This window comes from Ictidomys tridecemlineatus, chromosome 1, assembly GCF_052094955.1.
Source record: "Ictidomys tridecemlineatus isolate mIctTri1 chromosome 1, mIctTri1.hap1, whole genome shotgun sequence".
NCBI lineage: Eukaryota > Metazoa > Chordata > Mammalia > Rodentia > Sciuridae > Ictidomys > Ictidomys tridecemlineatus.
The window spans coordinates 215,160,630-215,174,081 of NC_135477.1; the positions used below are offsets into that span (position 1 = coordinate 215,160,630).

At 36.4% G+C, this 13,452-nt stretch overlaps 1 protein-coding gene across 6 annotated transcripts in view; it reads right to left on the minus strand.

Annotated features, from left to right (window-relative positions):
* Positions 1-4,045: 4,045 nt before the first annotated feature.
* Positions 4,046-13,452, minus strand: part of Ipo11 (importin 11) — a 207,335-nt gene continuing 197,928 nt past the window's right edge. For all 6 annotated transcript variants that reach the window (XM_078015991.1, XM_078015989.1, XM_013356118.4 and 3 more), the window contains one exon: positions 4,046-5,493. In XM_078015991.1, coding sequence (XP_077872117.1) covers positions 5,329-5,493 — 165 coding nt within the window. In that variant the 3' untranslated portion in view covers positions 4,046-5,328. The remainder of the gene's footprint in view (positions 5,494-13,452) is intronic.

Consider the following 13,452-nt stretch of genomic DNA (forward strand, 5'->3'; position numbering starts at 1 on the left):
GCTTATGTTGCAGTATTCATTTAAAAAAGGAAAACAAGGCACTTCCGGGCTAGCTGACAGCACTGAGGAAATGACCTGGACTTTTTGAAATGAGAAGCTGATCTCGCTTCAGGTGAAAGCTGTTGAAAAATAAAAGCTCACTGGTAGCTCCACACAGTCTGGTCTCTAGTTCCTGCTCTAACCCTGGCAATAAAACTCCCAAAGCACAATTCTAGCCAAAAGGCCTATTTTCCACTTTATAACCACCTGCCCAGTGGCAGACAAAATAAATATGCTTTAAGCCTCCCAGGACTCACCAGTTCTAGCAGTTCCTTACATCCTATTTTTGCCCTACTGGGAAATTAAAGTGGCATAAAAATCAATGTTTCACTTTGAAGGAAAAAGGCCTGCTGACCAGACATCGATACATTTCTTCCTGGATCAGACAGTTCTTGGAAGCACACCTAGCTAAATAAATTCTAACCAATAGGCCTACATGAGTTTGGTGCTGGCATTAGCTGAAGCAGAGAGCAAAACCTTGCTTTGGCTAGTCAGGGACTCTCCACTTCTTATGGTAGGGAAGAATTCATGAGAAAATGTAAGCAAAGATTCTGAGTTTTGAATTTTATCCAACTGCTTCAGACCTCAAGTCCCTCAGGCCAAAAGTAAAAACAGAAACTCAGACTGAGAACTTTTCAGGATATTAGGGTATGCACCCCAAGGGCTCTGAAGCTCAACTTGAGACAAGCAGCTCAGAGTTATGGAAGAACTAAAGTTTTGTAGCCACATGAACTGTGTGTCACCACTTCATGGGACACAAAATTTGATATAATTGGATATTTGGAACAGAATGCAGTTTCTTCTGAAGGGGTAAAAAGTAACTTTAAACTGACTCAGCAGATGTTACAGTCCTACTGAGATACCAAGATCAAAGCTTCACGTTTAAGGAAATGATTATTTTATCTTCACATTTTTGCCAGCTGATAAAATACTGCCTCTCATTTTTAATGACCTTAAAATAAACTATGCTGGTCTGCTTTCTAAGCTTGGCCCAAGCACGAGTCTCACTAAAATGATTAGCATTGCTAAGTATTTGCCTCTTTGCCAACAGTTCCCAAATCCAAAAAGTGTGATTTGGTAATGAGAAAGGCAGTATTTAGTTTCATTTTTAGTGATGTGTGAGAGTTCTGGTCACAATGTATTCACAAAGATGTAAAAAGAAAGAAAAGAAAAAAATTAAGGGGTAGGGCGAGATGGGGGAAAAGGAAGGCTGACTATAGGCCACAAGAAAGTTTTGAGATTTAAGGATGATTACTTACACTTGTACCAGGTCTCATATACCTTTTCCACAGCTCAGTCATGCTATTTTTCTAAGTTTAAATAAAACTGCATTACTTTTGTAAATCAAGACATAGGTAAACTGGTGGTGGTAAGAGCTGACTCAAGTGAAAAATTAAACAAAAAGGACTGAATGGACAAGTGCAGTGGAGCACTGCCTGTAACCCCAGTGGCTTGGGAGGCAAAGGCTGGAGGATCTCAAATTCAAAGCCAGCCTGAGCAATTTATTAAGGTGGTAAGCAACTCAGTGAGACCCTGTCTCTAAACAAAATACAAAATAGGGCTGGGGATATGGCTCAGTGGTGGAGTGCCCCTGAATTCAATCCATGGTACTTCCCCACCCCTGCAGGGGGGGGGGGGAAGTGCTGGAAATTTCCAAGGCTGTAATGTTCTCTGAAAACTAATCTTTACAACGGAGAGGACTGGAACTCACCACCTTAACCCCTGTACAATCAATAGAAACCACCTAACATTATGTGACTATTTAACAGAATTGAGTAAACAGATAATTACACTAAAGAAATATTCCACACTGCCTTGAATTCTTCACAAAGGTCAATGACATGAAAAAACGACAATTGTAGATTTAAAAATCAAACCATCAAATGCAATAAATTAAATGGATTCTGGATCAAATGACATATGGGTATCATACAAAGATATCTTTTTAGGGCAGTTGAGAAAATTGGAATATGAACTGGTTTTTAAGTGTTAATTGCATTAATGTTAATTTTCTTAGGTATTGATATTAGTGAATATGCAGACCCATTCTTAAATGCATGCTGGAGTACTAGGGAGATGAAGTGCTACGATTCTGTAGTATCTTTCAATTGTTCAATAAAAGTAAATACATCTGTGTATGTGTGTGCACATGTGTGTATTTATGTATGTATATGGAGACAGAAATGTGGCAAAATGTTAGTTTGATGAATCTAGATAAAAGGGAAGCTGGGGTTCACTATACTATTCTTTCAATGCTGCTGTAAAACCTTTTCTAAAGTTAGGGGGAATATTTGTTTTTCATGACATACTTCTAGTTACTTGGAGCTTATGTTTGTAGGAGAAGATAACAACACTTTGTTGGTAAGATATGTTTTATTTCATGGAATTAGGAATTATTTGTAAGGCTACAGAAAGCCAACTTTTAAAAAAAACTCAATGATGATTTTGTATATTTATGATTTCAAATAGCTGTCTGGAGTCAGAGAGTTGACCAGTTCCAGTACACTGCCATTTATTTACTTTTAAAATAAACTCAGTAAACTATGCTGTTTGAGTGTAGGCTTTAGATGGCTATGGAATGAACTAGTGATGGCCTCATATTTCTTTTGTACTGATCTCCTTCTCCTTTCCCTTCCACCAGATTCCCTATTTTCTTACATCATGGTGGCGAGTGTGTGTTCCTACTGAATTGCACAACTGCATGGAGGTAGGTATTCCCTGTCCCAACCATATAAGGCAGCAAACACTATGGGAAAAATGGCAACTCAACAAATACCAGTTGAAAAAAGAACAGATAAAGATCTAAAAAATATTTTTCAAGAGAAATTGTATAAATAAGTGTTTCAGCATGTAATGATGTGGCTTCTCTAATATGACTAGTAGGAGAGGGAGAAAGGACCAATTCATATTAAAAAGTCAAAATGCTACTACTATTGATCACATGGGCCTTTGTCAGAGGACTAGATAAAGTCATGAAATTGAATTATCATTACCTGGTGTCAGGAGCCACACACAGTTCAGTCAGAGGTCCAGCTAAACTCTTGACCCAAACTTAAAATGCTTCTATAAATTTGTTATTGAATTCTGTAATTCAACATTTTATGTCATAATAAAGCACATAAAAATACAAGATACATGATTTTTTTTTTCCCCAGTGGTGTGCTGGGGGATCAACTGCTCTACCACTGGAGCTACATCCCCAGTCCCATGAAATTTTTTTCCCCCTAGGATTTTTACAAAGCCTATTTTGACCTATGAGTTAAAAAATGAACCAAATTCATTCTCTGAGATAAGTTTCTCAGGGTTTTGTTTTGGTAATATCTGGCTATAGTATGATATTAAAATGTCAGGAATTGGAAAGATGGATATTTCACTATAACTGAAGAACTAAAGCATGTTTGAGAATTTCTAACAACACTGATGGGGACAGTGTTTCAAATTAAATAATTAAGGCAAAAGATATTATTAAACTTAGGTCAGTCTTGTAGGCTAATAGTGGTAAAGAAATACCCTTTTTCTTCTGGTACCATGGATTGAACTCAGGAGCATTTAACTGCTACGCCACATCCCTAGCACCCCGCCCCCTTTTTTTAAAAATTTAGAGACAGGGTCTTGTTAAGGCTGGCTTTGTACTGGTGATCCTCCTGCCTCAGTCCCCTGAGCCACTGGGATTAAAGGAGTGTTCAGTCTTTGTTTTTTGAGAGAGAATTTTAATATTTATTTTTTTAGTTTTCAGCAGAAACAACATCTTTGTATGTGGTGCTGAGGATCGAACCTGGGCCACATGCATGCCAGCCAGGCGTACTACCGCTTGAGCCACATCCCCAGTCTTAAAATAGAACTTAACCAGGTAACTCAGATTTGCTTCCTGTAGTACTGCCATTAACTCATGCAGATCAGAATCAGAGAATAAAAGAAAATATCCCTTTATAATCACTGGGCAATTTTTATGAATTCATTTTTTGGTATGAGAGGCAAGAAAACTAATCAGACAAATCAGTCAAGGTGAGGTATCTTTGGAAAATTTAATTTGGACTGTATTTTCTTTCTCTTGCTGAAAACATCAAATATCCCAGACATTTTGGGTTCCACAGCTTACAAAGGGGCAGTGGGTTTCCCGCAGTTACATACTGTACCCAACTTTCTATAGAAAGATAAGACACTTTCCAACCTTGCTTTTGAGTATTTCCTAAAAAAAATGCTTTAAAGGTTTGTTGTTGTTGTTGTTTACAATAAATGACAAAACAAAGTAAGGCTTTATTTTCTCCTTTTCCCCTTTGTAAGTACTGCATGATGGAGGAACAAGGAAGGAAGACTGGTTATGTCAGTGTTGATGCTCTGGGGCTTACTGCTGGGTCCTCTGAGGTGCACCCACATCACCGAGGCCCCGATGTACCCATGCACTAAGGAACCTGAGATGCCTGGGTAAGTGTGTAACAGCCCGTCGTGGCTTTGTAGGACTGCACAACACGTGGGGACTAGGAGCTGCCTGGTTCTTCTTGGCATTTGCAGGGTTGCTGGCCTTCATGAGTAACAAAGAAACTAGGAACAAACCACGACCAGAGGTCTCCCACCTGCTACTGCAGTACCACAGGTTCACTTCTGTGGGCCTTACAATGTACATTTACAAACTAAGTGTATTTACTAAAAATCAAATGAGAAAAAAAATGCTTTTACTAATTCCTGCATTGAATTACAGAGATGAAAATAAAAGCATGTGTCTGATAAAACACATTTTCTATATCAGATGAAAACAACTCCTTGCAAGGTAATCTTAGTAATGTACATTTGTCACTATTTATATACTTTTGCCTGGTATATAGATTTCTTTAATTGCATCATCTGAACAGCTCTGTCATTTTCCAAACTTGTTTCATTAACTTAAAAAAGGGATAAGGCAGCCAAATTTAACTAATTTTGGTTGCAGAAAAACATCTTAGACATCAACCTTCATCTTCTCAAGTGTTAAGAGTACATGATTAAAAGACAATCAAAGTTTCTTCTCTTAACAGGAAATTAAGCAGCTATTGTCAGTAAATGTACCTCTAGCAAACATACGGCCCCTTCATAAATATAAAATTAAATTCTTTTGAGGAATAGGTTTGTGATTTTAGTTATGTGGGATTTATATTTATTCTTTGTATTTTGTAGTAAAAAATGTGTGGTCTTTGTTTCTTGAACTTCATACACAAGTGACTTTGTCACCTCAGCAGGCTCTCACATACAGGTGGAAGGCTGGGTTATTCGGCTTGCTTCAAGAAAAAGGTGGCAGCCATTTGGCATATACTCTTAGAATCCTTGCAAGAACTCTTGCAGTTGGGTGACGATCTCTGTGTCCACCGTTTCCATGAGAGACTGGAAGCCTTGTTCTCCCAGAACCTCCTGCTGTGCTTTGAGCTTCTCATAGATGAACTGCTGCAGCGACACTGTGTGCACAGGGTCCTTCAGGGCCAGCTGCGGGACACAGAGAGGAGCCATATTGTGTCAGAAAAACAAAACAAATTCTTTTGCATACAACTTACTACAATTCTTCACAATCTCTTCCCCAATTACAAAACTGCTAATAATTCCCCCTTTTTGAAAAAATATTTATTTTAGTTGTAGATGGACACAATACCTTCACATTTTATTTATTTTTATGTGGTGCTGAGGATAGAACCCAGTGCCTCATACACACTAGGCAAGTGCTTTACCACTAAGCTACAACCCCAACCCTCTGATTCCTTTTGGGATTCTAAAACAGTTTCATGGTAGAAAGTTTCATTCAATTTGTCTAACCCCAACTTTCTAGGGCCCTCTGAACATAAATTACTCTGATTAGCTCAGTTTCTCAAGAGCTGAGGATTCATCCATTTAAGGCATCAAAATCTAGTAGAAAGTCTCCCTAAAAGAAAAAGAGCACGTTAAAGACCATTTCAACACACGTGCATGGGAATCTCCTGGGGAGGATGAGGTGTTCTCAGTAACTTAGCTATGTCCTTGGGATGAAAGAGGAGACATTATTTCTCCTACCCTGGACCTCTGTGCTCTTTAAAAAACAAATATGTTTTCAGTTGGAAAAAAAAGAAAAAAATTAAATATTTTTATTCTTTCTTCTCCAGTGGGATATTTGGGGTAGGAGAAATAAGTACAATTAAATAGAAAATAAGACATTGTTCAACTCCTTAAAGATAAAAATGGGAAATATTGTTGGTTTCTTTTCGTCTTTTCTATGCACGCTGTACATACACATGAATCACACAATTAGTACTGCTCTGTGCATTTACAATACCACAAAAAATTCTGAGAATCTGTGCATTTACAATACCACAAAAAATTCTGAGAATTCTAAATCTATATATCTATTTTTTCTGCTATAGACATATTAAAGTGATCATAGTATAAATACAGTTTTAACTATTATTTTGCTGAGTAGCCTACCACAAACACTGTCCCATTATATCTACAGCTATTCTTTTACTTTTTAGCTTATTTTCTTGGGATATCTGTTTTAGAAGAATAGGGCATCAACAATTTTATGAATCCTGATACAAATTATCAAGTTGTTTTCTCTACTGTCTGTACCAATTTAAAAGCTATAATAAAGGTTTTTAGCTTCTGACAGTGTTCTTACCACTGGTATTATTTAAATGCTTTATGATTTAATAACTGAAAAAATAACATACAACTGCTGTAAGCTGCACACTTATCTCATTATCCAATTATAGTGCAAATCTAAAAGGATTTATTTAAGTATATAAGATTCTGTGGCTGATAAAGTTGAATTGTAGTCAGAACTACTATTTGAACAATGTAAATAGATTTTAAAGTAATGACCACAAATGAAAAATTCAACTGAGAGGCAGGACATAGAGTATGAGGCTGGAGTACATGATAAATCCAGACAAGAAGTAATAATTTCAAAACTCATTTCCCTGGAAGACAGGTAGGAGAAACACCACCAAGAAAGGTGAGCACAAAGGCCTATGTCCACAAGCCTAAAGACAATATTCCATAAAATGCACAGAAATTGAAAAATTGAAGATGAACATTTAAAAATATTTGCTCAAGAAATATGAAGTGATGATCAATATTATTATAAATACTAAAATCAACTTCTTACTAAAGAGGATGTACATTTTTTGGAAACATCATGAATTATCTGTAACTACAACTATCTATTATCACATGAGAAAAATAGCAGCTGAGCTTAAAACTGATGTTTACCAGTCCTTCCACAGAGAATAGTAGTTTTAACAGTACCTTCAGTTGCCAGAATTGAGACACACTCAAGTGACTAATAGCATTTTCAAAGAAATTAACTGTTACCTTCATATAAATAATGACCACACGGCTTACAATAAAATTTATCTGATTTAGTGTAAAAAATTACAGAATGCCTACTAGGTTTACCAGGTGGTATGCTCTTGAGAAAGCAGCTTTCTAGGTAAAAAATAAGGACAAAGAAACTGGTATATAAACACAATGGCATATTACTCAGCCTTAAAAGAGAATAAAATTATGACATTTGCAGGTAAATAGATGGAGCTGGAGAATACCATGCTAAGCAAAGTAAGCCAATCCCCAAAACCAAAGGCCAAATGTTCTCTCTGATAAGTGGATGCTGATCCATAACAGAGAAGGAGGAGGCATGGGAAAAAATGGGGAAACTTTGATTGGGCAAAGAAAAGAAGGGAAATATGATGGAATAGATGGGCATCATTTCCCTATGTACATGTATGACTGCACACATGGAGTGATGCTATATCGTGCACAACCATAGAAATGTAAAGTTGTGCTTTGATTGTGTACAATGAAATAAAAATGCATTTTGCTCTCATATATCTAATTAAAATAAATAAATGAAAATTTAAAAGTAGATACTACATCTGCTGTTGAAACAAACACACTGCAAATAATAAATTCTTTTTTCAAATTCTTATTATAATAGCTGACAACTAAGAACCCTGTTTTTTTTTTTTTTTAAATACAACAAACATAAGAGGCTCTAAAATGTGGGGAAAACAGAGTCAAACAGCAGAGACTTCACACTTAAGAACAATATAGTTGTGAGTTCCATGGCTTTCTCCTTGCCTTATATATCCCAAACTTCAATTTCAAGAAGTCAGCAACCTAGAAAGAAAACCAACAAAAAACTTTGAAAAAAGCCTACTGTTTTGAACCAGAGGACCAAGAAAGAGATAGCCTTCCAAGACAGAAATATTAGACAATGTTAGTTAGTTTTGTGTCACTGTGGCTAAAATACCTGATCAGAACAACTTAAGAGGAAGAAAAGTTTAGTTAGATTCAAGGTTCCAGAGTTTTAGTCATTCAAGCTGATTCAAAAGCTCTGAGCCCAAGGTAAGGAACCTCATGGCAGAAGGGAGGGTAGAGGGAAATTACTCCATTCATGGCAGAGAGGAAGGGACCACAAGGAAGATGTACTCTTTCATGGCACAACCCCAGTGAACCACCTCCTCCAGTCACTACCCACTTAGCCCATTTAAACTAGGATAGACTGAACAGGTTACATCTCATCATCCAATCATTTCATCTCTGAACATTCAATCAGCATTAACACAGAAGATGGGGGAGGGGCACCTCATATTCAAACAATAACAACATTTGCCAGTGCGTGTGTGTGTGTGTGTGTATGTGCATGCATATATATATATAATCTTTTTTTCTTTTTTTTGGGGGGGGGAACAAGGATTGAACCCAGGAACACTTAACCACTGAGCCACATCCCTAGCCCATTTTTGTATTTTATTTAGAGACAGGGTCTCAATGTGTTGCTTAGGGCCTCACTAAGTTACTAAGATTGGCTTTGAATTTGTGATCCTCCTGCTTCAGCCTCCCAGGCTGCTAGGATTATAGGTGTGTACCACCGTGCCTGGCTCAATCATCTTAAATTCAGCTAAATATATAGAGTCACAAGGCTACCATAAGGTAACCTTAACATCAGTTTGCTCAGACAGTTGTGGGGATTATGTAATATAATAAAAAGGATATGTGATAAATTGTGCATGAGTAAAATTGTTAGGATTATAAGTGGATTTTTAGAATCCTATAAAAATATGTTGCCTTTTGTGATGACCCATTACATGTTTCTTGGAAGTATTTTTAATATAAACCAGTTTTAGCAGTAAATTAAGAATTACTTCTATTCAGTTTCTAGCAGTGGGGTAACCTCTTCACATTAAAATAAAAAATCAACCTGAATACACAACTAAATTAGTAAATAAATGTTCTTCAATTCATCTTATTGTTTAAGCAAAATGACTATAAAACAATATATGATAAGGTATTTAGAGATGTACTTTGTACATTAATGTTCCTAAATAGAACATTAATTTCCTAAATAGAAAATAACAGTCTTCTGGATAAAGTATTATTGCCCAGATATGCCTTTGATTCTACTACTGCTTTTCAGAAATATATTCATTTTTGTCCATTCTGTGTGAGAATATACCATAAAATCAAATCTAAGCCACAATATACTGATCTTACTATACACGAGTATCAGGTGATACAGAGAATGGAAAGAGAAAAAGGAAAACAGTGAGAAAAAAAATCAGATGAGATTTGCAATTATATTTGCAATCTAAATGTCATCTTTAGGTATACTGAGTTCTCAGAGTCAATATATTTCTGTTTATATGCTTACTGAAGGGACTGAGAAATATGAACATTACTAATAAGAAACATTACTATAGGAAAACTGGCCTCTATGGTTCTAAGAAGTGAGATCACAGAGTAAATTTTATGAGAATCTCAAGTCTCTTGGTAAAATGCTCCACAAAGTCAGACAACCAGGTAAAGGAATGGAAACTCCAAGTGCTATCAATAAGATGCTGAATGGGAATCCATACAAGCAAGAAAGTTTAAGGAACCAGTCAAGCCTTCAATCTCTTTCAAATACGGACTATCATTCCATCAAATTATAAATCAATAACTTATAGTGACAGAATGTAATGGAGATCAATAGGGGAATGAAAGCTTTCCATCTTGACTATTTGCTAATATAGCAAACCTACTAAAGAAATTGTGATATTTTAAGACCTATATTAACTCACTGTTCCTGGGAAGGGAAGTAGCATTACTATCACTATTTAACCTACGCTTGTTGGAGAGCTTGGGGTAAATGGCAAACACTTTTAAAAATGCCATATATTTTAAAAAATAAAATGTATATTTATTTTGGTAGGCAGGCTTGGCACAAAACAAAGGACCAGTTCCACAGTACTGCTTCCATTATTGAATAATCTGTGTAAGTCAAACTGAAGATTCAGAACAATCATCTCTTTGATAAACAAAATTGTGAACTATGACAATTATTTAGGAAACACCACCACTTAAGCATTTAAAAGGCTGTTCAAAACCAGTCTCAGGAAAATCGAAATGCTAAGTAACTCAGTGAGACCCTGTCTCTAAATAAAATATAAAATAGGACTAGGGATGTGGCTCAGTGGTCGAGTGCCCCTGAGTACATCCCCCCCAAAAAGTTTGCCATATTATTTATCTTTTATCCCTGCAGTTGACTTAAATTTCAGAGAACTAAACCTATCAACATTTAGTTCACATAACAATGTAGTAACCACAGTCAGACTATCTATAGAATCCTCGGGATTTACAAATATAAATGAATTTGTACCAATCTCTTGACAGGCTTGCTTTTGCTCAAGGAATAAATAAATAGTGAAATAAGAATAAGCAGTTTCAGAAACAATTACAAAGCAATATTAGTCAAATGGTACACTTAACTACAAAAGTCACATTCCTGACAAAGACCACCATCTCCAGTTCTTGGTAGAGAGCACGCATTACTGTAGACATAAGGATTTAAGAATTTGCTACCACTGGCATCTAATTCAATGCACAGCTCCTGAAGATTGATTTTGTACAATTTTAAGTGCAGGGGTTCAGAGATAAAATAAATGATGGTCCCTGTATGTAACGTGTGTTTTAAAAGGGAGGGAGGTGAAAGATAACATGAAAAATTAGTGATCCAATCAGAATATTTACATTAAATGGCAAAAAGCAGCTGTAGGAACAGTTGAGGCAGCTAGTATGTGTGAGAGAGCATGTGCGGAGTATGGGGTTTGAGGGGGCAGAAAAGACAACAAAGAGAAGAGAGTTCTTAGTTATTGAATTCTAAGGTAAGCTAGCTGGACACGTGGACACATCCAATGGCATCATTATCCTCTGGGCTGAAGCAGTTAATCTAATGATGAAGAGGGGTCATGGCTGAGATCCTGGAGCAGAAAAACACCATGAAGTTCTCCAAGCAAACATAAGGAGACTCAAGGAAGCCTCTTCCTCACAGGGTACAGTGTAGCTACATATAACATACAACCTTTTCTTGCCATATCTTCTACTCTGCTTTGCAAATTTTTCTCAACAAATCAAAAAACCAATCAAACCAAATTTGTCTTTAAATGCATTCATCTCTTGTGCTGTATACGTGTAGTAAGAATTGTAATGCATTCCGCCGTCATTTATTTTTAAAAAATCAAAAATTTTTTTAAAAAATCAATGAGTGAATAGGATCTGCATTAGGAAAATTTGATTTATAGAGAATCTTTGTTAGAATATAGTTATTCTGCAAAATAACGAAACAAGTGATCCCTCTCCCCAAAACCTGAGTTTTAAGACAGGAATAAAGAACAATGACAAAGTAAAAACATTCCTCTTCATTTAGAGAAATTCTGACAAGATGCATTATGCTTTTCTGAATAGAATACAATTTTGTTTACTAAAAAGTCAAAAACATTTGTAACATGTATCTACAGCTATTCAATTAAAAACTTATGTTACAGAATTATGGGCCAGAAATCTTCTGTACAAATAACTAGTATAAAGTGGAAAGAGAAAGAGCAAGCATAAAATCTTGCAGACAAAAACCCATGCATATAATTATGAAAATGTGGATATTACATTTCATACAAAATCTAGTTTCAAATGATATCTGATGATTCATAGTCATTACTATTAAGGCAGTCATATGTGATTAAGCAAATTCATGGTGGAATATGATTTAACTTTTTCTATAAATCGACACATCATTCCCTTAACTTTTTGATGGCTCCCTATTCCTATCCAATAATGCCCCAATTCATCAGTATATTAGTTTCCTGTGCTTCTGTAACTCATTATCACAAATTTAATGGCTTAAAACAATACAAATTTATTACTGTACAGTTCTTGGGTTTTTTTGGGGGAGAGGGGATTACCAGGGATTGAACTCAGGGGCTCTCGACCACTGAGCCACATCCCCAGCCCTATTTTGTATTTTATTTAGAGACAGGGTCTCACTGAGTTGCTTACCGCATTGATAAATTGCTCACGCTGGCTTTGAACTTGCAATCCTCCTGCCTCAGCCTCCCAAGCTGCTGGGACTACAGGCATGTAGCACCATACCCCGCCTACCATACAGTTCTGTCAATCAATAGTCCAAAACAAGACTCACAGGACTGAAGTCAAAGTGCTGCAGGGCTGCTCTCCTCCTAGAGGCTCTATATCGGCATCTGTTTCCTTGCCTTTTCCAGCCTTAAAAGACCACTGGCCTTGCTTGTTTGTGGCTGCCTCTATCCACTTTCAAAAGCAGTAATACCAGGATACTGCATCATTGTGACCCTCTTTTCTGCCTTCCTCTTCTACTTTTAAAGACTCTTGTGATAACATATTTACCCACTCCAGGATAATGTCCTTTACAATCAACTGATCAGCAACTTTAAGTCCATTTAACTAAAATTTAAATAAAATTTACAGGAAACAACTGTTTTGGACGGAGCTCCTGGACTAGTCCCAACAACCAGATCAAACTGGTATGGAGTCACATATGAACTTAATAGGCCAGTTTTTAAAAAAAAAAAAAAAAAAAAAAGCATGAGACACAGACCAACAGTGGGGTGGGGGTGGGGATGCAAAGAGAGAGAGAAAAAGAGATTTTCATAGCAACCAGTCAAAAGGGGCCAGTGAACCTGAGATGACATGAAATATGATAAAAAATCTGCTCTCCTTAACCTATACAGGGAAAGTAACCCAATGTTAACCAATCTGCTCTGTGTATTTTGCTATTTCCTTGTTCCTGCTAAGCTGCTTTATAGTAACAAACAGTTCTGCCAACCCCAAGGCACTCCTATTTTGTAGACTAAATGCTACCTGGTTTATGACTAACTAATAAATCTAATTAGATCTTTAAAGCTCAATTTGTTGAAGTTTTGTTTATTGTATGTAATATAACATATTCACAGGACATGGACATCTTTGGGGGAAATGAGGGATTATTCTACCTACTACACTTATCATATTGTATACAAGGTTCTCTATAATCTGGCTGCTTTTTCGCACAGTAGGCACTTCATATATTTCTTGAATGATACTCTTGCAACTACCTACTGCTTAATGAAACAAAACAAAATATACTTGTAA